The following is a 25886-nucleotide window of genomic DNA, read 5'->3' on the forward strand; positions in this document are numbered from 1 at the left end:
CTATTCTGTAAACATTCCAAACCAAAAATGTTCAAGTTTGGATTCATCCCTCTATAAGAAATGTTTCCATTTTTAAGCTGTCTCATTACAGAGACATGTGCTATTATAATATATGGATATATGTTAATAAATTATTAAGTGCCAATCGTAAATTGAAATCTGTAGGAGAACAAGAAAAAACAATCAAATCTAACACCATGCTTTGGAACAAAGTCACCAAACTTTTATAGTGTTATTACATTTAAAAGTATATGGGATAAATTACATTTCTTGTAATGACCCAAACACTGGTTGTCAAATAGTGCTTAGTACTTTATGGCCTCAATTCTAGAGGCCTAGAATGGGTAAAGAGAGAGGTTAGGACACAATAAAAGAAACACAAGTACAACTTACCTGAAAGGAGGGTAGAAAAGAGAGAGGCAGGACTACAGGAAGAAAATAGTGAAGCTATTGGCCAAGACGAAGGGAAGGGGGGAGGAGTTGAGAGAAAGTGTGGGGATCAGTTATATTACTAATTCTGGTCACAACACCGACCAGAGCTGCAGCTCTCTGCAGGTGTGTGAAGATGGAGACCCAGGACGAAGCAGAGCTCTGCTTTCCACAACTCTTCAACACCTCCTGCAAGAAGCCTAAAACATCTCTGTCTCAAGTTTTGCTCCCTTACGTTGTGGTGTTTTCAGTCTCTCTGCTAACAGTGGCTCTCAACCTTCTCGTCATTGTCTCAGTCTCCCACTTCAGGCAGAGATTTACTTTTTTTAAACTTCTGCTGTGGCTACTACTACTACAACTCTACTACTAATTACGACTAAATTTAAGTTAATTTATATCTTATGGGTAGACTATTATCGGACAATAATGTGCAAATCTATATATTCTATCTTCTACCCTTTCAACTGTCTACACTTTCGGATAGGACAGCTGTAATAATTTTGTTTGTTTAGATTGTTTTAGTATAGAAATAATGACTTGTTGATATTTCTCTCTCTTCTTTCAGACAGCTCCACACACCCACTAACATCCTCCTCCTCTCTCTGGCTGTCTCAGACTTTCTCATTGGTCTGTTGATGATGCCGGCAAAAATCCTACGACACACATCTTGTTGGTTTCTTGGTCAGCTTACATGTTCAATGTATATTTATGCATCCTACATCATTACCTCTGCCTCAGTGGGCATTATGGTGCTGATATCAGTCGACCGCTATGTGGCTATTTGTGACCCTCTGCATTACCCCACCAGAATCACAGAGAGAAGAGTGAAACTCTGCATCTGTCTGTGTTGGCTCTGCTCTGTTTTTTACAACATACTATTTATAAAGAACGACCTGCTTCAACGAGAACGACATACTTCCTGTTATGGAGAATGTATAATTGTCATAGACTACATTGTAGGAACCACTGACATTGTTTTAACTTTTATTGCTCCAGTTACTGTCATCGTATTTCTGTATATGAGAGTATTTGTGGTGGCTGTGTCTCAGGCCCGTGCCATGCGCTCTCATGTTACAGCTGTCACACTGCAGCTCTCAGTGACTCTAACAGCAAAGAAATCAGAGATAAAAGCAGCCAGGACACTGGGTGTTCTTGTTCTTGTGTTTCTATTAGGTTTCTGCCCATATTACATTGTTTCACTTTTAGGAAACGAGTTGTTCAACAGCTCATCTGCATCCATTGTGATCTATCTGTATTATTTTAACTCCTGTCTAAACCCTTTGATTTACGCTATGTTCTACCCCTGGTTTAGAAAAGCTGTGAAATTAGTTGTCACTCTACAGATACTGCAGCCTGGCTCCTGTGAGGTCAGCATACTGTAGAAGAAAGAGATCTTTCCAAAAAGATGTTTATGATAAAAACTGAACAACCAGCTGTTAAAACCCTTTCTGTCTCTTTAAGAGAACAAGGAGAATAAGGTGTATTGTTCACCTTATTACGCATATTCTAAAAATTGGAAATTATTACATATCCAGGATATTTATGTTTATCCAGATCAATGACAGTTTCTGTAATCATTTTTGAAGTAATTCTGTATTTTTGTCTGATTCTGCAATTAAGAGAGGGAAAAAGAGGGAAGGTGCTGTATCCTCCTGTTGAGGCCACTATTAGTGCCATAGAAATAAAAGGGAAGTGGGGTTTTTTTGTTTGTCTTTTATTCAAATATAATTGTATAAAACCCCTGTTATTTGTGTATATAGACTGTTCCACGGACCCCCTCTAATCACTGCTAAGATGGTACATTCCTCCCATCCCTTGTTTTGTGTTTGCGCTGGTTCGCTGTGATAGCGCTGGTGGAGCTGGGTTGTTGTACTGAACATGTGTCGTGCGTGTGCGTGAATGATAAGTAAGTGCCTTATATTTGTTTGTTCTATGGTTGTAACTTATCATATACTTGCCTATGTACATTGTGTGATGTTTTTATAGAGTTTTCCAGCAGTTTGTGTAGCCACGAGTCACTGTATATTTGATTTGACCAAAATGGCGCTACCCTTGTGAACTGAGCTGCCCAAAGTAAAGATCGAGTCTATCCCTGTGCAGCAGCCCATTTGTGTCCACCAGGAGGTGGGGTTTAGTCATTTTCGAATTAGATTTCTGTTCAACCCTTTCTGTATTATTTAGATCAGTTTGGTTGACTTTAATTGTTTGCTAATTGTAATTTCTGTTATTTTACAGAACCACACACATACACTTACATATACTCACACGAATTCACTCCTGGAGATGTTTAGATTAAAGGGACCTAAACTATCATTGCTGTGGACCCTCTCTTTCATCATATAAGTCACCTGTGCCTTCTGACCGAGGATAGGAAAATCCTGCTGTAATTCGCCAGTTTATTAAGCACACACATGTCCAGTTCAAGTGGTCCTTCGAGCCGGAGTAATTACAGCTTTTCCTAACATGGCGACATCCCGATATGATGAAGAACAACAAGGTGCCCGGCACAGGAGACCACATAGGGTCCCAAGATATCTGGATGACTTCATCTGGACCTATCCCCCCCAGCCGACTAACCCAATTCCACCGAATACTAACGCAACTACCCCAATACACCAAACAGCTGGCATCGACAGCTCACCAGAGATGGAGAGAATAAGGAGGATGGAGCAGTGTGTTATTCAGGTACAGGAGCAGATGAGGGAGATACAAAGCACTATACAAGTGTCTTTGAACCTTGGCCAAAGAACCCCCCAAGTACAGTTACAAACCCAGGTCCGGAGCCATAGTATGCCTTTACTAACAGTGGATAATAATCCTACACAAGATCCTCCTATGGGCGGACTAGAAAACATCCCTCCCATATCTCCAGTAATACCTGGCCCTCAGTTTCATACTGTACAGCAGACCTCCCCTTCCACAGCTCATCAAGTTGATAACCCTCAACTATTACAGTCAACAGCTCCTACTCTCCCTGTTAACCAACCTATTCCTCAGCCCCCTCTATACGTCCACTCTTCTATGCCATCAGCTGCTCAGCCAACACCAGTGGTACCCCGGTCTGCATTTACAGCAACTGACCAGCCACATCCTCCCTGGTATCAACAAAGAGACCTGAATTGGCCGTCATCAACCCCACAGAGGTCTGTGCCACACAGTGCTGCTCAGTTTAGTACCCCTGGCACTATGCAGTACCCTGTCACGCTGCCACCCGGCATGCCCTTTCCAGGTTATCCGCCTTGGACTTCAGGCCCACCTCTCAGTCAGCCATACGTTACACCAGTGCTGCCACCTGCTGTTAGCTCACAGTATACCTATCAGCATCCTGCTCCAGCTGCACCACCACCTGTCAGTTCACAGCATGATGTAATTCAGAGCAGCCCACAACACTCCTCATCTCTGCTTTCCTCTCAGAGACCGAACTTGATGGAGATGGCTATTTCCTCTTCATATGGCATTCCTAAACCCAATCTGATCCGTTTCACCACAGGAAAAGAGAGTGATTTTCTGCTACTGAAGAAAGGTCTGGATGGAGTTTTGGGACCACACCCACATCTATCTGAGGATTACAAATTCCAAGTACTGCTGGATCATCTAAAGTTTCCTCCTGCATTTCAGCTTGCAAAGAGATATGTGCATGACCCTATGCCCTTCACTAAAGCAATGCAGGCTCTACAGCAGCGCTATGGACAACCACGCCAATTAGTCCAAGGTGAAATTAACAACATTTTGAGAGCTCCTACAGGAGATGCACAGGGGTTTGAAGACTTTGCTCTATCAGTTAGTAGTCTGGTGGGACTACTAAACTCCATGGAAGGACCTGCTAAGAGCGAACTACAGTGTGGCTCCCATGTGGACAGGCTTTTGAGTAAACTCCCCTTCTCCTATCAAGACAGTTTTGCCGAATATTGTCTTGCAAAGGGCATCTTGCAGAGTGACTCAGCTAACACCTATACTCTCCCTGACTTTGCACAGTGGTTGGAGAGGAAGTCACAGGCCATACAGATATCACGAAGGGCTACAGAAAGCTACATATCTGATAAACCCCGCTCAGATCGTAGAGACAAGTCATCACGACCATTAAAGACATCCTCATCAGTCTACTATGGCACTGACAAGCCTACAACACTGACGGCTAATACCACTTCAGCCCCTACTGACAGTAAAGAACCTATGAAAGGGAAGAAAAGAGAGAAATTCAAACCCTACTGCCCCTTCTGTAGCAGTACAGAACATTACTTGAGTTCCTGTTCTGACTTCAGCAAGCTGAGTACTACACAGATTATTACGTGGATTAGTGACAATAAGAGATGCTGGAGATGTGGTCGGAGTCACCAGCCTGACAGTTGCAATCTGAAGAAATGTTGTGCCACCTGTGGAGAACAACACCTGCAGATCCTTCATGAAGCTGCCTCCAGCTCAAACAAGAGTATCCTGACATTGAGTACAGCCTCCAGCATGGTGTATTTGGACCAAGTCACTCATTCAGGTAGAGTCATGCTTAAAGTGGTCCCAGTTACCCTCCACAATAATGGGCGATCTCTGTCCACCTACGCCATTCTTGACGATGGATCAGAGCGAACTATTGTTCTATCTGCAGCAGTTCATTACCTGCAACTAAATGTCACAGAGGAGTCCCTCAAACTACGAACCATCAGGCAGGAGGTGTCACAGTTACAAGGCGCATCTGTTTCTTTCGAACTAAGCGCACCCAGCTCTCCCCAAATCAAACATCACATCAGACGTGTTTTTACTGCTAAAGAACTTAATCTGGCAAAACAATCCTGTCCAGTGGACATACTCCGTCAGAGATATCCACATCTGGCTGACGTTCCTATCCAAGCATTTAAGGATGTGCAGCCTATGCTTCTTATAGGCTCAGATAATGTCCAGCTCATCACCCCTCTGTCACCTGTCAAAGTTGGTCCACTAGGCAGCCCTGTTGCTGTCAACACTAACCTCGGTTGGGCCATCCAGGGACCGGCTACCTTTCTACATCTACCTACTGAAGCTTCATGTCTGCACACATCCCTGTTACCAACTCCCTCTCAAGCGCTAAGACAGAACGTTGAGAAGCTGTGGCAGTTAGATGTGCTCCCCTTTCGATCAGAGAAAGAGGTAACTCGCTCTAAACAAGACAAAGAGGCACTGGAGTTACTGCAGAAAACCACAGAACGTTTACAGGTAGATGGGATAGCTCGTTATGCTACTCCTCTGCTCCGCCGCAGAGACTCCCCTAAACTACAAGCTGGTCATGAAGCAGTGATGGCTCTCCTTCGGTCCACAGAGAAGCGCCTGGTTAAAGATCCTGATCTAGCGGCTGTGTACAATGCCGAAATACACAAACTGGAGCAAGCAGGTTATGTAAGAAAACTCACTCCTGAAGAGGCAAACCGCACAGATGAATCCTGGTTCATTCCCCATCATATTGTGCATCATAACAATAAGCCCAGGATAGTTTTCAACTGTTCCTTCCAATACAGGCAAGACTGCCTTAACGACCAGCTGCTACCAGGTCCAACTCTCGGTCCATCCTTAATAGGTGTCCTGTTGAGATTTAGGGAGCACCCTGTTGCTGTGAGTGGGAATATACGAGGTATGTTCCATCAGGTGCGGCTTCTTCCACATGACCGGGCCCTGCTGAGAGTCGTGTGGAGAGATATGGAAAGAGATCGGAGCCCGGACATTTATGAGTGGTGTGTCCTGCCCTTTGGAACCACATGCAGCCCCTGTTGTGCCACATATGCCCTTCAGCGCCATGTGCAGGATCATAAAGATGGCAATGAACAAGTACTAGACTCAGTGCTGCGCTCATTTTATGTCGATAACTGTTTGCAATCTCTGCCCTTTGCTTTGCAGGCACGACCACTTGTCGATAACATCAGAGAGTTGCTATCTACTGGTGGTTTCGATATCCGACAGTGGGCCAGTAACTACCCAGAGGCCGTTGCTCATCTCCCCACTGAAGTGAAGTCCCCTACCTGCGAGCTGTGGTTGACTGAACATCAACCAGATCCTCAAGAACCAACCTTAGGCTTGGCATGGCACTGCTCCACAGACCAGATCGCCTACAGATGTCGGCCAGTGGTTCCTCAGGAGTCAACCATGAGAAACATCTACAGCATCCTCGCCTCTCAATACGACCCACTGGGTTTCATCATCCCCTTCACGACCCGGGCCAAGGTTATTGTTCAACGTCTGTGGCAGAACGACAGGAACTGGGATGATCCCATCGAGGGCGAGTTACTCCAGCGGTGGCAAGAGTGGGTGAGTGAGCTACAGTATCTACCAGAAATCTGTCTGCCTAGATGCTACACAGCCCCAGCAACCCAAGAGGGAACTTTCCAGCTGCATGTTTTCTGTGATGCTTCAGAGAGTGCTTACGGAGCAGTGGCATATTTGAGATTTAAATCAGCAGAACATGAGGTCCACACTGCCTTTATCATGGCCAGATCACGTGTGGCCCCCCGCAAGAAACTGTCAATTCCCTGTTTGGAGTTGTGTGCTGTACTGGCTGGGGCACAACTGTCCAGACTCCTCCTCAGTGAGCTTACTCTGCCCATTAGTGAGACTAATTTATGGACCGATTCTACCACTGTGTTGAATTGGATTCAGTCTGAGTCCTGCCAATATAAAGTGTTTGTAGGTACTCGTATTGCTGAAATACAGGAGCTGACTGAGGCCGCCAGCTGGAGGTATGTCCCCTCGGCTTTGAACCCAGCAGATGACATCACCCGGGGAAAACCATTACGTGAGCTGTCAAAACCTAGCCAGTGGATGGATGGGCCCCCCTTCCTGAAACAAACATCCGAGCAGTGGCCAGCACGACCTACTGTGAGTACAGACAGTGAAGATAATACTGAGTTAAAGAAATCAGCTTTCTGTGCCTATGTTACTACAGATTTGGCACAGTCTGATCCTGCATACAACACCTGGGCTGATTTGGTGCAGGCCACCTACCTGTCTTCTCACGGGGCGGCTGCCCCTCCTATGTCAGCAGCACAACGACTAGAGACAGAAGTTCAAATTCTCAAACAGGCACAACAAGACAGCTTCCCTGTTGAAGTACACACACTTAAATCTGGGAAAGAGGTGCAGAAAGACAGCAGACTGATTAACCTTTCTTCAGAATATGACAGTCAGCTTGGCCTCATACGAGTAGGTGGACGTCTCCGGCGGGCAGAGCAGATGGATACTGACACTCTGCATCCTATCGTGTTGTCACCAGACCACCCTACTACTCAGCTCATCATCAAAGACTATGATACACGTCTCCTGCATCCTGGTCCAGAACGTGTCTTTGCCGAATTGAGACGCAGGTATTGGATTTTAAGAGGCAGACAGGCCATAAGGAAGCATCAGTATTGCTGTTTGGAGTGTAAGAAGTGGAGAGCCAATCCTGTTTCACCTAAGATGTCTGATCTTCCTGCTACCCGCTTGCAATTAAATCAGCCGCCATTCTGGTCCACAGGAATTGACTGTTTTGGCCCTTTCACTATAAAGATAGGCAGGAGACAAGAGAAACGGTGGGGTATTATATTCAAATGCCTTACTACCCGCTGCATTCACCTCGACCTTCTCACTGGTATGGACACTGACTCCTTTCTCATGGCTCTGCGCAGATTTATTGCTCGAAGAGGAAAACCCTTTGAAATACTGAGTGATCAGGGCACCAATTTCAGAGGAGGAGACAGAGAGCTGCAGGAGGCATTCAAAGCGATGGAGCCACGACTGCAGGAGAAGCTCAGTGAACAGAGCATCACTTTCCACTTCAACCCTCCGCATGCTCCACATTTTGGGGGAGCCTGGGAACGGGAGATCCGTTCAGTCAAATCTGCACTTCAAGTTGCTCTCAAAGGTCAAGCGGTGCCAGAGGATTTGTTGCTTACTGTTCTTATTGAAGTAGAGGGTATACTTAATTCTAAGCCACTGGGATATGTTTCCTCGGATATTGCAGATGTTGATCCGATCACGCCAAATATGTTGCTCATGGGGCGGCGTGATGCTTCCCTTCCCCAGGCAGTTTATGGCACCAGAGAAAAACTTGGAAGGCGAAAATGGCGTCACAGCCAAGTCATGGCGGATCAGTTCTGGACTCAGTTCATTCAGCGCTACCTGCCTGGACTGCAGCCTCGCCAGAAGTGGAACCAGACTACTCCACCTTTGAAAGTGGGACAGACGGTCATGGTGGTGGACTATCAGCTCCCACGGGCTTCCTGGCCCGTAGGACAGGTAACACAGGTGTTTCCCAGCCCGGATGGCCAGGTGCGAGTAGCTGAAGTCGCTATTGGGGAACATAAATACCAACGGCCTATGTCAAAACTTATCACTTTACCTGAACTGTCAGCTGAATGTCCTTAGTTATATTCACATGGGTTTTTTAATGTTTACTAATGTGCTATACACATTAGGGGGCGGCTGTATAAAACCCCTGTGATTTGTGTATATAGACTGTTCCACGGACCCCCTCTAATCACTGCTAAGATGGTACATTCCTCCCATCCCTTGTTTTGTGTTTGTGCTGGTTCGCTGTGATAGCGCTGGTGGAGCTGGGCTGTTGTACTGAACATGTGTCGTGCGTGTGCGTGAATGATAAGTAAGTGCCTTATATTTGTTTGTTCTATGGTTGTAACTTATCATATACTTGCCTATGTACATTGTGTGATGTTTTTATAGAGTTTTCCAGCAGTTTGTGTAGCCACGAGTCACTGTATATTTGATTTGACCAAAATGGCGCTACCCTTGTGAACTGAGCTGCCCAAAGTGAAGAGAAAGTCTATCCCTGTGCAGCAGCCCATTTGTGTCCACCAGGAGGTGGGGTTTAGTCATTTTCGAATTAGATTTCTGTTCAACCCTTTCTGTATTATTTAGATCAGTTTGGTTGACTTTAATTGTTTGCTAATTGTAATTTCTGTTATTTTACAGAACCACACACATACACTTACATATACTCACACGAATTCACTCCTGGAGATGTTTGGATTAAAGGGACCTAAACTATCATTGCTGTGGACCCTCTCTTTCATCATATAAGTCACCTGTGCCTTCTGACCGAGGATAGGAAAATCCTGCTGTAATTCGCCAGTTTATTAAGCACACACATGTCCAGTTCAATAATCATTAATTGGTCACAATATTCAGAAACTGTTTCATGGTTCATGTCTTTTTTCATTTTGTAAAAGATCATTGTTCAAAGGTGTTCTTCACCTTTGAACAGACAATGATATCATTTTGTAAATGATATCATTGTCTGTTCAAATGTGTTCTTCACATACTGCCTGAAATATCGTCAGAAACAGAATACAACTGGCAGCAGGAATTAGCTGCTAGCTAATTGTGTTTTCGGTCATATTTCTTACAAAAAAAGAAATGAGTAATGGATAATTGTATCTTTTTTATGTTAAAACAACAGAAAATAACTGTCAACACTATAGCTTTCATAGTTTTGCCTGTTTTTGTCTATCGCAACAATGTAATGGTTCAAATGTTGTGGAAGGTATGAAAGCACCAGCACCACTTTTTGCAACGCAGTACAAAACCATGACACCATGGCACATCCACCATGTTGTCAAAATGTTTCTAAAGTTGTACTGTTGTACCTCCCTCCTGACCTCTTCCATACATAAGCCCCTTTTTCCATTAGTACTTACCTCGGATTGACTAACCACTGATCACCCCAGATTGACTGGTTTTGCATTAAAATCCAGTACAACCTAACCTGCGTGGTTATTATAGAAGCAGCGCGTCCGAGCGCCCTGTGACATAATTAATATGCAACACAAATGCTACAAAAAAAGGTGGACATCGAGGCAAGAATATACCTGCTGCTCAGTGTGTGGCTTTTCTTTAGATTCAGGGACCACAGCGTTGTTTTTTTGTAGTCATGTTGCCAGGTTTCAAAAATGGCGTTTTTAATTTTTGCGAATGAGACACACTCGTGACTCACTGAGTGACGCTACTTACCAGCCAATCGGTGGCATGCAGTCTGACGACATCACATTTTAGTACCTGCTTGAATCGCTTGGAACCCCGAGCGAGCAGGTACTATGAGCTAATGGAAAACCCTGAAAACTATGGCGAACCGCGCCGAATTGACCTGGAAAAGGGGCTATTCTGTAAACATTCCAAACCAAAAATGTTCAAGTTTGGATTCATCCCTCAATAAGAAATGTTTCCATTTTTAAGCTGTCTCATTTCAGAGACATGTGCTATTATAATATATGGATATATGTTAATAAATGTTCCTATTAAGTGCCAATCGTAAATTGAAATCTGTAGGAGAACAAGAAAAAACAATCAAATCTAACACCATGCTTTGGAACAAAGTCACCAAACTTTTATAGTGTTTGTTGTTGTCTTTAGTTTTGTTTTAAAGGTTTTTCTGGTATGGTTTTTCTACACACATTATAAGAGCTTTACCTTACATAAAAACACCATAAGGGTAAGTGCTGCTGTGAACAGTGTTGAGTAAAACATTACAAAGTAACATTACAAAGTAACATGTTATGGTAATTACATTTTATTTTTCAGTATTGCTGTGATTTAACACGTCGCTGTACTAAATTCAGTAGTTACATTACAGTCACAGTTATTTCATTAGTCGCGTTATAAAGGTTCTTCAGTTTTCTGCATGTCGGGTGGATAGAAAGATAGAAACAAACAAAGATGATCTTTTTTCTTCCTCTGCTGCCATTATTTGATTTTATTTTATGTGGCTGAAGAAGGAAAATGGCGGAGTGATCTTCAGCCTTTGACAAGTGGAGATATGGACATTACTTTTAATTTTATTGGACAAAAGGAGGAGAGAGTGATAGGAAATTGGAAAGTGCATCCAAGGCAGAAACCAGATTATACTGCCAACAGAACTTTGGCTCTTTGCAAGTTTTTGGACAGACAGCATGCTAACACAAAGCTAGCAAAGACCCCAGAGTACTGTTAAAGCTGAATGGATTGATCTTCATCATGTAACAGAAGCAGTGATGAGCAGTCAGGGTTGTAACTGCCATTTCTACCTGTTCACGTTTTTAAAAGTAGAATCACAGGGGCAAATCACTTTAAAGGATTTTTGTTGGTGTATGGGTCTTTAGCGTATAGATTTATTTTGTTATTGGTAATTATTTGACGGCGCATTTCAGTTCATTAATAATTCGAATAATGAGAATGTAATGTAACAAGTGGTAGCTGTACCAAATTACTTTCTCCAGCTAGTAATTAAGTACCATACACCATTACTTTTAAAAAATTTAAAAGTATATGGGATAAATTACATTTCTTGTAATGACCCAAACACTGGTTGTCAAATAGTGCTTAGTACTGTATGGCCTCAATTCTAGAGGCCTAGAATGGGTAAAGAGAGAGGTTAGGACACAATAAAAGAAACACAAGTACAACTTACCTGAAAGGAGGGTAGAAAAGAGAGAGGCAGGACTACAGGAAGAAAATAGTGAAGCTATTGGCCAAGACGAAGGGAAGGGGGGAGGAGTTGAGAGAAAGTGTGGGGATCAGTTATATTACTAATTCTGGTCACAACACCGACCAGAGCTGCAGCTCTCTGCAGGTGTGTGAAGATGGAGACCCAGGACGAAGCAGAGCTCTGCTTTCCACAACTCTTCAACACCTCCTGCAAGAAGCCTAAAACATCTCTGTCTCAAGTTTTGCTCCTTTACGTTGTGGTGTTTTCAGTCTCTCTGCTAACTGTGGCTCTCAACCTTCTCGTCATTGTCTCAGTCTCCCACTTCAGGCAGAGATTTACTTTTTTTAAACTTCTGCTGTGGCTACTACTACTACAACTCTACTACTAATTACGACTAAATTTAAGTTAATTTATATCTTATGGGTAGACTATTATCGGACAATAATGTGCAAATCTATAGATTCTATCTTCTACCCTTTCAACTGTCTACACTTTCGGATAGGACAGCTGTAATAATTTTGTTTGTTTAGATTGCTTTAGTATAGAAATAATGACTTCTTGATGTTTCTCTCTCTTCTTTCAGACAGCTCCACACACCCACTAACATCCTCCTCCTCTCTCTGGCTGTCACTGACTTTCTCATTGGTCTGTTGATGATGCCGGCAAAAATCCTACGAGACACAGCTTGTTGGTTTCTTGGTCAGCTTACATGTTTAGTGTTTATTTATGCATCCGCCATCATTACCTCTGCCTCAGTGGGCATTATGGTGCTGATATCAGTCGACCGCTATGTGGCTATTTGTGACCCTCTGCATTACCCCACCAGAATCACAGAGAGAAGAGTGAAACTCTGCGTCTGTCTGTGTTTGCTCTGCTCTGTTTTTTACAACATACTATTTATAAAGAACGACCTGCTTCAAGGAGAACGACATACTTCCTGTTATGGAGAATGTGTATTTGTCATAGACTACATTGTAGGAACCACTGATATTGTTTTAACTTTTGTTATTCCACTTACTGTCATCGTTGTTCTGTATATGAGAGTGTTTGTGGTGGCTGTGTCTCAGGCCCGTGCCATGCGCTCTCATGTTACAGCTGTCACACTGCAGCTCTCAGTGACTCTAACAGCAACTAAATCAGAGATAAAAGCAGCCAGGACACTGGGTGTTCTTGTTCTTGTGTTTCTATTAGGTTTCTGCCCATATTACATTGTTTCTCTTGTAGGAGGAGAATTCATCAATAGTTCATATGCTTCTTTTGTGGCCTATCTGTATTATTTTAACTCCTGTCTAAATCCTTTGATTTACGCTATGTTCTACCCCTGGTTTAGAAAAGCTGTGAAATTCGTTGTCACTCTACAGATACTGCAGCCTGGCTCCTGTGAGGTCAGCATACTGTAGAAGAAAGAGATCTTTCCAAAAAGATGTTTATGATTAAAACTGAACAACCAGCTGTTAAAACCCTTTCTGTCTCTTTAAGAGAACAAGAAGAATAAGGTGTATTGTTCACCTTATTAGGCATATTCTAAAAATTGGAAATTATTACATATCCAGGATATTTATGTTTATCCAGATCAATGACAGTTTCTGTAATCATTTTTGAAGTAATTCTGTATTTTTGTCTGATTCTGCAATTAAGAGAGGGAAACAGAGGGAAGGTGCTGTATTCTCCTGTTGAGGCCACTATTATTAATGCCATAGAAATAAAAGGGAAGTGGTTTTTTTCGTTTGTTTGTTTTTTATTCAAATATAATCATTAATTGGTCACAATATTCAGAAACTGTTTCATGGTTCATGTCTTTTTTTCATTTTGTAAAAGATCATTGTTCAAAGGTGTTCTTCACCTTTGAACAGACAATGATATCATTTAAGATAAGAGATAAGATAAAACTTTATTAATCCCTCGGGTGGGTTCCTCTGGGAAATTCGGTTTCCAAAAAAGCACAGCACCGACAGAAGTTACAGAGTTACAGAATATTATATATATATATATATATATATATATATATATATATATACATATACACATGTATAAATACAGAGACATATATAAATAAAATATACAAAGAGGATAAATAGAATAAATAGGAATAAAAATAAAAATACAAGTGAATTGCACATTTCAAGTATGGAAGTCTATTGCACCGTAGACTATTAACAAAAGTATTGCACAGTGAAGTGAAGAAGCACTACAGCTTAGTTGTTCCCCCCTCCTTTGTCCTCCTGTTTCCCCTCCCTCTCCCCGCCAGAGAGGAGTTAAACAGTCTGATGGCGTGTGGGACAAAGGAGTTTTTAAGTCTGCTGGTTCTTGTCTTTGGGAGAAGCAACCTGTCACTGCACAGACTCTTCTGGTTGTTTATGGCCGTGTGCAGAGGATGCCCAGCATTGTTCATAATGTCCAGCAGTTTCTTTAGTGTCCTTTTCTCTGCCACTGTCACCAGAGTGTCCAGTTTCATGCCGACCACAGAGACAGCCTTCCTGATCAGTTTCTCCAGCCTGGATGAGTCCTCCTTTGCTGTGCTGCTCCCCCAGCACACCACAGCATAGAAAAGTACTCCAGCAACCACCGACTGGTAAAACATCCTCAGGAGCTTGCTGCAGATGTTGAAAGACCTCAGCCTCCTGAGGAAGTACAGTCGGCTTTGGCCTTTTTTATACAGGTGCTCTGTGTTGCATGACCAGTCCAGTTTGTTGACCACCTCCACCTCCTCCCCCTCTATCTGAACCGGCAGTGGACCTGCTCTGGACCTCCCAAAGTCCACAACCAGTTCCTTAGTCTTTGAGGTGTTGAGTTGCAGGTGGTTTGTGTGACTCCATGCGACAAAGTTCCTCACCAGACTTCTGTACTCCTCTTCCCTATTATCCCAGATACACCCCATGATGGCTGTGTCGTCTGCAAACTTCTGAATATGGCATAATTCAGAGTTGTAGCAGAAGTCAGAGGTGTACAGGGTGAAGAGAAGAGGGGACAGCACAGTTCCCTGTGGTGCTCCTGTGCTGCTGACCACAGTGTCAGACGTGATGTCCTTCAGCCTGACGTACTGTGGTCTGTCAGTGAGGTAGTCGGAGATCCAAGCGACCAGGCAGGGGTCCACCTCCATCCTGTTCAGTTTCTCATGAAGGATACATGGCCGGATGGTATTAAAGGCACTGGAAAAGTCAAGAAACAGGATCCTGACCGTGCCTTTTCCCCCATCCAGGTGTGAGTGGGCTCTATGCAGGAGGTACAGGATGGCATCCTCCACTCCGACATCCGCCTTGTATGCGAACTATAGTGGGTCCTGGGCATGTTGTACCTGTGGTCGGAGGAGGTTGAGGAAGAGCCGCTCTAGAGTTTTCATAAGATGTGACGTCAGTGCCACCGGTCGGAGGTCATTCAGCTCATTGGGCCGGTTCCTTTTGGGGACCGGGACGATGCAGGATGTCTTCCAGAGGGCGGGCACTCTCCCCAGTCGCAGACTGTGATTGAAGACTCATTGTAGCGGCTCCCCAAGTTCAGCAGCACACGCCTTTAGCATCCTAGGACACACCTTGTCTGGACCTACTGCCTTTCTGGGGCGAAGCTTCCTCAGTTGTCTCCTGACCTGATCCACTGTGACACTGGGAGATGATTGGGAGGAGGGGGGGAAAGATGTCTTGCTGTTGAGAGAGGGATTGGAGGAGGGGGGTGTCATCATAGTGTCAGGAAAGGGGGAAGCGAGGGAGGTAGGAGAGTGGGGAGAGGGCTCTGTAGTAAAGGTGAGGGTGAGGGTGTAAATGATATCATTGTCTGTTCAAATGTGTTCTTCACATACTGCCTGAAATATCGTCAGAAACAGAATACAACTGTGGCAGCAGGAATTAGCTGCTAGCTAATTGTGTTTTCGGTCATATTTCTTACAAAAAAAGAAACGAGTAATGGAAAATTGTATCTTTTTTATGTGAAAACAACAGAAAATAACTGTAAACACTATAGCTTTGATAGTTTTGCCTGATTTTGTCTATTGTAACAATGTAATGGTTCAAATGTTGTGGAGGGTATGAAAGCACCAGCACCACTTTTTTCAACGCAGTGCAAAACCATGACACCATGGCACATCCACCATGTTGTCAAAATGTTTCTAAAGTTGTACTGTTGTACCTCCCTCCTGACCTCTTCCATACATAAGCCCCTTTTTCCATTAGTACTTACCTCGGATTGACTAACCACTGATCACCCCAGATTGACTGGTTTTGCATTAAAATCCAGTACAACCTAACCTGCGTGGTTATTATAGAAGCAGCGCGTCCGAGCGCCCTGTGACATAATTAATATGCAACACAAATGCTACAAAAAAAGGTGGACATCGAGGCAAGAATATACCTGCTGCTCAGTGTGTGGCTTTTCTTTAGATTCAGGGACCACAGCGTTGTTTTTTTGTAGTCATGTTGCCAGGTTTCAAAAATGGCGTTTTTAATTTTTGCGAATGAGACACACTCGTGACTCACTGAGTGACGCTACTTACCAGCCAATCGGTGGCATGCAGTCTGACGACATCACATTTTAGTACCTGCTTGAATCGCTTGGAACCCCGAGCGAGCAGGTACTATGAGCTAATGGAAAACCCTGAAAACTATGGCGAACCGCGCCGAATTGACCTGGAAAAGGGGCTATTCTGTAAACATTCCAAACCAAAAATGTTCAAGTTTGGATTCATCCCTCAATAAGAAATGTTTCCATTTTTAAGCTGTCTCATTTCAGAGACATGTGCTATTATAATATATGGATATATGTTAATAAATGTTCCTATTAAGTGCCAATCGTAAATTGAAATCTGTAGGAGAACAAGAAAAAACAATCAAATCTAACACCATGCTTTGGAACAAAGTCACCAAACTTTTATAGTGTTTGTTGTTGTCTTTAGTTTTGTTTTAAAGGTTTTTCTGGTATGGTTTTTCTACACACATTATAAGAGCTTTACCTTACATAAAAACACCATAAGGGTAAGTGCTGCTGTGAACAGTGTTGAGTAAAACATTACAAAGTAACATTACAAAGTAACATGTTATGGTAATTACATTTTATTTTTCAGTATTGCTGTGATTTAACACGTCGCTGTACTAAATTCAGTAGTTACATTACAGTCACAGTTATTTCATTAGTCGCGTTATAAAGGTTCTTCAGTTTTCTGCATGTCGGGTGGATAGAAAGATAGAAACAAACAAAGATGATCTTTTTTCTTCCTCTGCTGCCATTATTTGATTTTATTTTATGTGGCTGAAGAAGGAAAATGGCGGAGTGATCTTCAGCCTTTGACAAGTGGAGATATGGACATTACTTTTAATTTTATTGGACAAAAGGAGGAGAGAGTGATAGGAAATTGGAAAGTGCATCCAAGGCAGAAACCAGATTATACTGCCAACAGAACTTTGGCTCTTTGCAAGTTTTTGGACAGACAGCATGCTAACACAAAGCTAGCAAAGACCCCAGAGTACTGTTAAAGCTGAATGGATTGATCTTCATCATGTAACAGAAGCAGTGATGAGCAGTCAGGGTTGTAACTGCCATTTCTACCTGTTCACGTTTTTAAAAGTAGAATCACAGGGGCAAATCACTTTAAAGGATTTTTGTTGGTGTATGGGTCTTTAGCGTATAGATTTATTTTGTTATTGGTAATTATTTGACGGCGCATTTCAGTTCATTAATAATTCGAATAATGAGAATGTAATGTAACAAGTGGTAGCTGTACCAAATTACTTTCTCCAGCTAGTAATTAAGTACCATACACCATTACTTTTAAAAAATTTAAAAGTATATGGGATAAATTACATTTCTTGTAATGACCCAAACACTGGTTGTCAAATAGTGCTTAGTACTGTATGGCCTCAATTCTAGAGGCCTAGAATGGGTAAAGAGAGAGGTTAGGACACAATAAAAGAAACACAAGTACAACTTACCTGAAAGGAGGGTAGAAAAGAGAGAGGCAGGACTACAGGAAGAAAATAGTGAAGCTATTGGCCAAGACGAAGGGAAGGGGGGAGGAGTTGAGAGAAAGTGTGGGGATCAGTTATATTACTAATTCTGGTCACAACACCGACCAGAGCTGCAGCTCTCTGCAGGTGTGTGAAGATGGAGACCCAGGACGAAGCAGAGCTCTGCTTTCCACAACTCTTCAACACCTCCTGCAAGAAGCCTAAAACATCTCTGTCTCAAGTTTTGCTCCTTTACGTTGTGGTGTTTTCAGTCTCTCTGCTAACTGTGGCTCTCAACCTTCTCGTCATTGTCTCAGTCTCCCACTTCAGGCAGAGATTTACTTTTTTTAAACTTCTGCTGTGGCTACTACTACTACAACTCTACTACTAATTACGACTAAATTTAAGTTAATTTATATCTTATGGGTAGACTATTATCGGACAATAATGTGCAAATCTATAGATTCTATCTTCTACCCTTTCAACTGTCTACACTTTCGGATAGGACAGCTGTAATAATTTTGTTTGTTTAGATTGCTTTAGTATAGAAATAATGACTTCTTGATGTTTCTCTCTCTTCTTTCAGACAGCTCCACACACCCACTAACATCCTCCTCCTCTCTCTGGCTGTCACTGACTTTCTCATTGGTCTGTTGATGATGCCGGCAAAAATCCTACGAGACACAGCTTGTTGGTTTCTTGGTCAGCTTACATGTTTAGTGTTTATTTATGCATCCGCCATCATTACCTCTGCCTCAGTGGGCATTATGGTGCTGATATCAGTCGACCGCTATGTGGCTATTTGTGACCCTCTGCATTACCCCACCAGAATCACAGAGAGAAGAGTGAAACTCTGCGTCTGTCTGTGTTTGCTCTGCTCTGTTTTTTACAACATACTATTTATAAAGAACGACCTGCTTCAAGGAGAACGACATACTTCCTGTTATGGAGAATGTGTATTTGTCATAGACTACATTGTAGGAACCACTGATATTGTTTTAACTTTTGTTATTCCACTTACTGTCATCGTTGTTCTGTATATGAGAGTGTTTGTGGTGGCTGTGTCTCAGGCCCGTGCCATGCGCTCTCATGTTACAGCTGTCACACTGCAGCTCTCAGTGACTCTAACAGCAACTAAATCAGAGATAAAAGCAGCCAGGACACTGGGTGTTCTTGTTCTTGTGTTTCTATTAGGTTTCTGCCCATATTACATTGTTTCTCTTGTAGGAGGAGAATTCATCAATAGTTCATATGCTTCTTTTGTGGCCTATCTGTATTATTTTAACTCCTGTCTAAATCCTTTGATTTACGCTATGTTCTACCCCTGGTTTAGAAAAGCTGTGAAATTCGTTGTCACTCTACAGATACTGCAGCCTGGCTCCTGTGAGGTCAGCATACTGTAGAAGAAAGAGATCTTTCCAAAAAGATGTTTATGATTAAAACTGAACAACCAGCTGTTAAAACCCTTTCTGTCTCTTTAAGAGAACAAGAAGAATAAGGTGTATTGTTCACCTTATTAGGCATATTCTAAAAATTGGAAATTATTACATATCCAGGATATTTATGTTTATCCAGATCAATGACAGTTTCTGTAATCATTTTTGAAGTAATTCTGTATTTTTGTCTGATTCTGCAATTAAGAGAGGGAAACAGAGGGAAGGTGCTGTATTCTCCTGTTGAGGCCACTATTATTAATGCCATAGAAATAAAAGGGAAGTGGTTTTTTTCGTTTGTTTGTTTTTTATTCAAATATAATCATTAATTGGTCACAATATTCAGAAACTGTTTCATGGTTCATGTCTTTTTTTCATTTTGTAAAAGATCATTGTTCAAAGGTGTTCTTCACCTTTGAACAGACAATGATATCATTTAAGATAAGAGATAAGATAAAACTTTATTAATCCCTCGGGTGGGTTCCTCTGGGAAATTCGGTTTCCAAAAAAGCACAGCACCGACAGAAGTTACAGAGTTACAGAATATTATATATATATATATATATATATATATATATATATACATATACACATGTATAAATACAGAGACATATATAAATAAAATATACAAAGAGGATAAATAGAATAAATAGGAATAAAAATAAAAATACAAGTGAATTGCACATTTCAAGTATGGAAGTCTATTGCACCGTAGACTATTAACAAAAGTATTGCACAGTGAAGTGAAGAAGCACTACAGCTTAGTTGTTCCCCCCTCCTTTGTCCTCCTGTTTCCCCTCCCTCTCCCCGCCAGAGAGGAGTTAAACAGTCTGATGGCGTGTGGGACAAAGGAGTTTTTAAGTCTGCTGGTTCTTGTCTTTGGGAGAAGCAACCTGTCACTGCACAGACTCTTCTGGTTGTTTATGGCCGTGTGCAGAGGATGCCCAGCATTGTTCATAATGTCCAGCAGTTTCTTTAGTGTCCTTTTCTCTGCCACTGTCACCAGAGTGTCCAGTTTCATGCCGACCACAGAGACAGCCTTCCTGATCAGTTTCTCCAGCCTGGATGAGTCCTCCTTTGCTGTGCTGCTCCCCCAGCACACCACAGCATAGAAAAGTACTCCAGCAACCACCGACTGGTAAAACATCCTCAGGAGCTTGCTGCAGATGTTGAAAGACCTCAGCCTCCTGAGGAAGTACAGTCGGCTTTGGCCTTTTTTATACAGGTGCTCTGTGTTGCATGACCAGTCCAGTTTGTTGACCACCTCCACCTCCTCCCCCTCTATCTGAACCGGCAGTGGACCTGCTCTGGACCTCCCAAAGTCCACAACCAGTTCCTTAGTCTTTGAGGTGTTGAGTTGCAGGTGGTTTGTGTGACTCCATGCGACAAAGTTCCTCACCAGACTTCTGTACTCCTCTTCCCTATTATCCCAGATACACCCCATGATGGCTGTGTCGTCTGCAAACTTCTGAATATGGCATAATTCAGAGTTGTAGCAGAAGTCAGAGGTGTACAGGGTGAAGAGAAGAGGGGACAGCACAGTTCCCTGTGGTGCTCCTGTGCTGCTGACCACAGTGTCAGACGTGATGTCCTTCAGCCTGACGTACTGTGGTCTGTCAGTGAGGTAGTCGGAGATCCAAGCGACCAGGCAGGGGTCCACCTCCATCCTGTTCAGTTTCTCATGAAGGATACATGGCCGGATGGTATTAAAGGCACTGGAAAAGTCAAGAAACAGGATCCTGACCGTGCCTTTTCCCCCATCCAGGTGTGAGTGGGCTCTATGCAGGAGGTACAGGATGGCATCCTCCACTCCGACATCCGCCTTGTATGCGAACTATAGTGGGTCCTGGGCATGTTGTACCTGTGGTCGGAGGAGGTTGAGGAAGAGCCGCTCTAGAGTTTTCATAAGATGTGACGTCAGTGCCACCGGTCGGAGGTCATTCAGCTCATTGGGCCGGTTCCTTTTGGGGACCGGGACGATGCAGGATGTCTTCCAGAGGGCGGGCACTCTCCCCAGTCGCAGACTGTGATTGAAGACTCATTGTAGCGGCTCCCCAAGTTCAGCAGCACACGCCTTTAGCATCCTAGGACACACCTTGTCTGGACCTACTGCCTTTCTGGGGCGAAGCTTCCTCAGTTGTCTCCTGACCTGATCCACTGTGACACTGGGAGATGATTGGGAGGAGGGGGGGAAAGATGTCTTGCTGTTGAGAGAGGGATTGGAGGAGGGGGGTGTCATCATAGTGTCAGGAAAGGGGGAAGCGAGGGAGGTAGGAGAGTGGGGAGAGGGCTCTGTAGTAAAGGTGAGGGTGAGGGTGTAAATGATATCATTGTCTGTTCAAATGTGTTCTTCACATACTGCCTGAAATATCGTCAGAAACAGAATACAACTGTGGCAGCAGGAATTAGCTGCTAGCTAATTGTGTTTTCGGTCATATTTCTTACAAAAAAAGAAACGAGTAATGGAAAATTGTATCTTTTTTATGTGAAAACAACAGAAAATAACTGTAAACACTATAGCTTTGATAGTTTTGCCTGATTTTGTCTATTGTAACAATGTAATGGTTCAAATGTTGTGGAGGGTATGAAAGCACCAGCACCACTTTTTTCAACGCAGTGCAAAACCATGACACCATGGCACATCCACCATGTTGTCAAAATGTTTCTAAAGTTGTACTGTTGTACCTCCCTCCTGACCTCTTCCATACATAAGCCCCTTTTTCCATTAGTACTTACCTCGGATTGACTAACCACTGATCACCCCAGATTGACTGGTTTTACATTAAAATCCAGTACAACCTAACCTGCGTGGTTATTATAATAGCAGCGCGTCCAAGAGCCAAGTGACATAATTAATATGCAACACAAACGCTACAAAAAAAGGTGGACATCGAGGCAAGAATATACCCGCTGCTCAGTGTGTGGCTTTTCTTTAGATTCAGGGACCACAGCGTTGTTTTTTTGTAGTCATGTTGCCAGATTTCAAAAATGGCATTTTTAATTTTTGCGAATAAGACACACTCATGACTTACTGAGTGACACTACTTACCAGCCAATCGGTGGCATGCAGTCTGACGACATCACATTTTAGTACCTGCTCGAATCGCTTGGAACCCCGAGCGAGCAGGTACTATGAGCTAATGGAAAACCCTGAAAACTATGGCGAACCGCGCCGAATTGACCTGGAAAAGGGGCTATTCTGTAAACATTCCAAACCAAAAATGTTCAAGTTTGGATTATTCCCTCCATAAGAAATGTTTCCATTTTTAAGCTGTCTCATTACAGAGACATGTGCTATTATAATATATGGATATATGTTAATAAATGTTGCTATTAAGTGCCAATCATAAATTGAAATCTGTAGGAGAACAAGAAAAAACAATCAAATCTAACACCATGCTTTGGAACAAAGTCACCAAACTTTTATAGTGTTTGTTGTTGTCTTTAGTTTTGTTTTAAAGGTTTTTCTGGTATGGTTTTTCTACACACATTATAAGAGCTTTACCTTACATAAAAACACCATAAGGGTAAGTGCTGCTGTGAACAGTGTTGAGTAAAACGTTACAAAGTAGCATTACAAAGTAACATGTTATGGTAATTACATTTTATTTTTCAGTATTGCTGTGATTTAACACGTCGCTGTACTAAATTCAGTAGTTGCATTACAGTCACAGTTATTTCATTAGTCGCGTTATAAAGGTTCTTCAGTTTTCTGCATGTCGGGTGGATAGAAAGATAAAAACAAACAAAGATGATCTTTTTTCTTCCTCTGCTGCCATTATCTGATTTTATTTTATGTGGCTGAAGAAGGAAAATGGCGGAGTGATCTTCATCCTTTGACAAGTGGAGATATGGACATTACTTTTAATTTTATTGGACTAAAGGAGGAGAGAGTGATAGGAAATTGGAAAGTGCATCCAAGGCAGAAACCAGATTATACTGCCAAAAGAACTTTGGCTCTTTGCAGGTTTTTGGACAGACAGCATGCTAACACAAAGCTAGCAAAGACCCCAGAATACTGTTAAAGCTGAATGGATTGATCTTCATCATGTAACAGAAGCAGTGATGAGCAGTCAGGGTTGTAACTGCCATTTCTACCTGTTCACGTTTTTAAAAGTAGAATCACAGGGGCAAATCACTTTAAAGGATTTGTGTTGGTGTATGGGTCTTTAGCGTATAGATTTATTTTGTTATTGGTAATTATTTGACAGCGCATTTCAGTTCATTAATAATTCGAATAATTAGAATGTAATGTAACAAGTGGTAGCTGTACCAAATTACTTTCTCCAGCTAGAAATTAAGTACCATACACCATTACTTTTAAAACATTTAAAAGTATATGGGATAAATTACATTTCTTGTAATGACCCAAACACTGGTTGTCAAATAGTGCTTAGTACTGTATGGCCTCAATTCTAGAGGCCTAGAATGGGTAAAGAGAGAGGTTAGGACACAATAAAAGAAACACAAGTACAACTTACCTGAAAGGAGGGTAGAAAAGAGAGAGGCAGGACTACAGGAAGAAAATAGTGAAGCTATTGGCCAAGACGAAGGGAAGGGGGGAGGAGTTGAGAGAAAGTGTGGGGATCAGTTATATTACTAATTCTGGTCACAACACCGACCAGAGCTGCAGCTCTCTGCAGGTGTGTGAAGATGGAGACTCAGGACGAAGAAGAGCTCTGCTTTCCACAACTCTTCAACACCTCCTGCAAGAAGCCTAAAACATCTCTGTCTCAAGTTTTGCTCCCTTACGTTGTGGTGTTTTCAGTCTCTCTGCTAACTGTGGCTCTCAACCTTCTCGTCATTGTCTCAGTCTCCCACTTCAGGCAGAGATTTACTTTTTTTAAACTTCTGCTGTGGCTTTACTACTACTACAACTCTACTACTAATTACGACTAAATTTAAGTTAATTTATATCTTATGGGTAGACTATTATCGGACAATAATGTGCAAATCTATAGATTCTATCTTCTACCCTTTCAACTGTCTACACTTTCGGATAGGACAGCTGTAATAATTTTGTTTGTTTAGATTGTTTTAGTATAGAAATAATGACTTGTTGATGTTTCTCTCTCTTCTTTCAGACAGCTCCACACACCCACTAACATCCTTCTCCTCTCTCTGGCTGTCTCAGACTTTCTCATTGGTCTGTTGATAATGCCGGAAAAAATCCTACGAGACACATCTTGTTGGTTTCTTGGTCAGCTTACATGTTTAGTGTTTATTTATGCATCCTACATCATTACCTCTGCCTCAGTGGGCATTATGGTGCTGATATCAGTCGACCGCTATGTGGCTATTTGTGACCCTCTGCATTACCCCACCAGAATCACAGAGAGAAGAGTGAAACTCTGTGTCTGTCTGTGTTGGCTCTGCTCTGTTTTTTACAACATACTATTTATAAAGAATGACCTGCTTCAAGGAGAACGACATACTTCCTGTTATGGAAAATGTGTATTTGTCATAGACTACATTGTAGGAACCACTGACATTGTTTTAACTTTTATTGCTCCAGTTACTGTCATCGTTGTTCTGTATATGAGAGTATTTGTGGTGGCTGTGTCTCAGGCCCGTGCTCTCATGTTACAGCTGTCACACTGAAGCTCTCAGTGACTCTAACAGCAAAGAAATCAGAGATAAAAGCAGCCAGGACACTGGGTGTTCTTGTTCTTGTGTTTCTATTAGGTTTCTGCCCATATTACATTGTTTCACTTTTAGGAAACGAGTTGTTCAACAGCTCATCTGCATCCATTGTGATCTATCTGTATTATTTTAACTCCTGTCTAAATCCTTTGATTTACGCTATGTTCTACCCCTGGTTTAGAAAAGCTGTGAAATTCGTTGTCACTCTACAGATACTGCAGCCTGGCTCCTGTGAGGTCAGCATACTGTAGAAGAAAGAGCTCTTTCCAAAAAAATGTTTATGATTAAAATTGAACAACCAGCTGTTAAAACCCTTTCTGTCTCTTTAAGAGAACAAGGAGAATAAGGTGTATGGTTCACCTTCTAGGCATATTCTAAAAATTGGAAATTATTACATATCCAGGATATTAATCTTTAAACAGATCAATGACAGTTTCTGTAATCATTTTTGAAGTAATTCTGTATTTTTGTCTGATTCTGCAATTAAGAGAGGGAAACAGAGGGAAGGTGCTGTATTCTCCTGTTGAGGCCACTATTATTGATGCCATAGAAATAAAAGGGAAGTGGGGGTTTTTTGTTTGTTTTTTATTCTAATATAATCATTAATTGGTCACATTATTCAGAAACTGTTTCCTGGTTCATGTCTTTTTTTGATTTTGTAAAAGATCATTGTTCAAAGGTGTTCTTCACCTTTGAACAGACAATGATATCATTTTGTAAATGATATCATTGTCTGTTCAAATGTGTTCTTCACATACTGCCTGAAATATCGTCAGAAACAGAATACAACTGTGGCAGCAGGAATTAGCTGCTAGCTAATTGTGTTTTCGGTCATATTTCTTACAAAAAAAGAAACGAGTAATGGATAATTCTATCTTTTTTATGTTAAAACAGCAGAAAATAACTGTAAACACTATAGCTTTCATAGTTTTGCCTGTTTTTGTCTATTGTAACAATGTAATGGTTCAAATGTTGTGGAGGGTATGAAAGCACCAGCACCACTTTTTGCAACGCAGTACAAAACCATGACACCATGGC

General features: G+C 42.2%; 3 protein-coding genes and 1 pseudogene across 18 annotated transcripts; all 4 read left to right on the forward strand.

The window, feature by feature from the left end:
- Nucleotides 1-565: 565 nt before the first annotated feature.
- On the forward strand, nucleotides 566-1811 carry LOC148098180 (trace amine-associated receptor 13c-like). Of its 6 annotated transcripts, none has more exons than XM_087853191.1 (2): nucleotides 566-768; nucleotides 995-1811. In XM_087853191.1, the coding sequence occupies exons 1-2, from the start codon at nucleotides 566-568 to the stop codon at nucleotides 1809-1811; spliced, it is 1020 nt and encodes a 339-aa protein (XP_087709317.1). The 6 variants fall into 6 exon arrangements, with proteins under 6 accessions (XP_087709317.1, XP_087709320.1, XP_087709318.1 ...); XM_087853194.1 differs by having other exon boundaries at nucleotides 566-744; nucleotides 1013-1811; XM_087853192.1 differs by having other exon boundaries at nucleotides 566-738.
- A 10185-nt stretch (nucleotides 1812-11996) lies between these two features.
- LOC148098181 (trace amine-associated receptor 13c-like) lies at nucleotides 11997-13242 on the forward strand. Of its 6 annotated transcripts, none has more exons than XM_087829592.1 (2): nucleotides 11997-12199; nucleotides 12426-13242. In XM_087829592.1, exons 1-2 carry the CDS (start codon nucleotides 11997-11999, stop codon nucleotides 13240-13242), a joined length of 1020 nt encoding a protein of 339 aa, XP_087685718.1. The 6 variants fall into 6 exon arrangements, with proteins under 6 accessions (XP_087685718.1, XP_087685721.1, XP_087685719.1 ...); XM_087829595.1 differs by having other exon boundaries at nucleotides 11997-12175; nucleotides 12444-13242; XM_087829593.1 differs by having other exon boundaries at nucleotides 11997-12169.
- Nucleotides 13243-17929: 4687 nt separating this feature from the next.
- Nucleotides 17930-19175, forward strand: LOC148098182 (trace amine-associated receptor 13c-like). Of its 6 annotated transcripts, none has more exons than XM_087829603.1 (2): nucleotides 17930-18132; nucleotides 18359-19175. In XM_087829603.1, exons 1-2 carry the CDS (start codon nucleotides 17930-17932, stop codon nucleotides 19173-19175), a joined length of 1020 nt encoding a protein of 339 aa, XP_087685729.1. The 6 variants fall into 6 exon arrangements, with proteins under 6 accessions (XP_087685729.1, XP_087685732.1, XP_087685730.1 ...); XM_087829606.1 differs by having other exon boundaries at nucleotides 17930-18108; nucleotides 18377-19175; XM_087829604.1 differs by having other exon boundaries at nucleotides 17930-18102.
- A 4683-nt stretch (nucleotides 19176-23858) lies between these two features.
- Nucleotides 23859-25099, forward strand: LOC148098183 (trace amine-associated receptor 13c-like; annotated as a pseudogene).
- Nucleotides 25100-25886: the final 787 nt, after the last annotated feature.

The sequence above is a fragment of the Neolamprologus brichardi genome, chromosome 16 (genome assembly GCF_056152115.1).
Source record: "Neolamprologus brichardi isolate AB-2024 chromosome 16, ASM5615211v1, whole genome shotgun sequence".
In the NCBI taxonomy this organism is placed as follows: Eukaryota; Metazoa; Chordata; class Actinopteri; order Cichliformes; family Cichlidae; genus Neolamprologus; species Neolamprologus brichardi.

Excerpts from the sequence above, each read along its gene's own strand:
- LOC148098180 (XM_087853191.1), top strand. The coding sequence starts at position 566 with ATGGAGACCCAGGACGAAGCAGAGCTCTGCTTTCCACAACTCTTCAAC. Across the intron at positions 769-994 it reads ACTTTTTTTAAACTTCTGCT|ACAGCTCCACACACCCACTA; the intron begins GTGGCTACTACT and ends CTCTTCTTTCAG.
- LOC148098181 (XM_087829592.1), top strand. The coding sequence starts at position 11,997 with ATGGAGACCCAGGACGAAGCAGAGCTCTGCTTTCCACAACTCTTCAAC. Across the intron at positions 12,200-12,425 it reads ACTTTTTTTAAACTTCTGCT|ACAGCTCCACACACCCACTA; the intron begins GTGGCTACTACT and ends CTCTTCTTTCAG.
- LOC148098182 (XM_087829603.1), top strand. The coding sequence starts at position 17,930 with ATGGAGACCCAGGACGAAGCAGAGCTCTGCTTTCCACAACTCTTCAAC. Across the intron at positions 18,133-18,358 it reads ACTTTTTTTAAACTTCTGCT|ACAGCTCCACACACCCACTA; the intron begins GTGGCTACTACT and ends CTCTTCTTTCAG.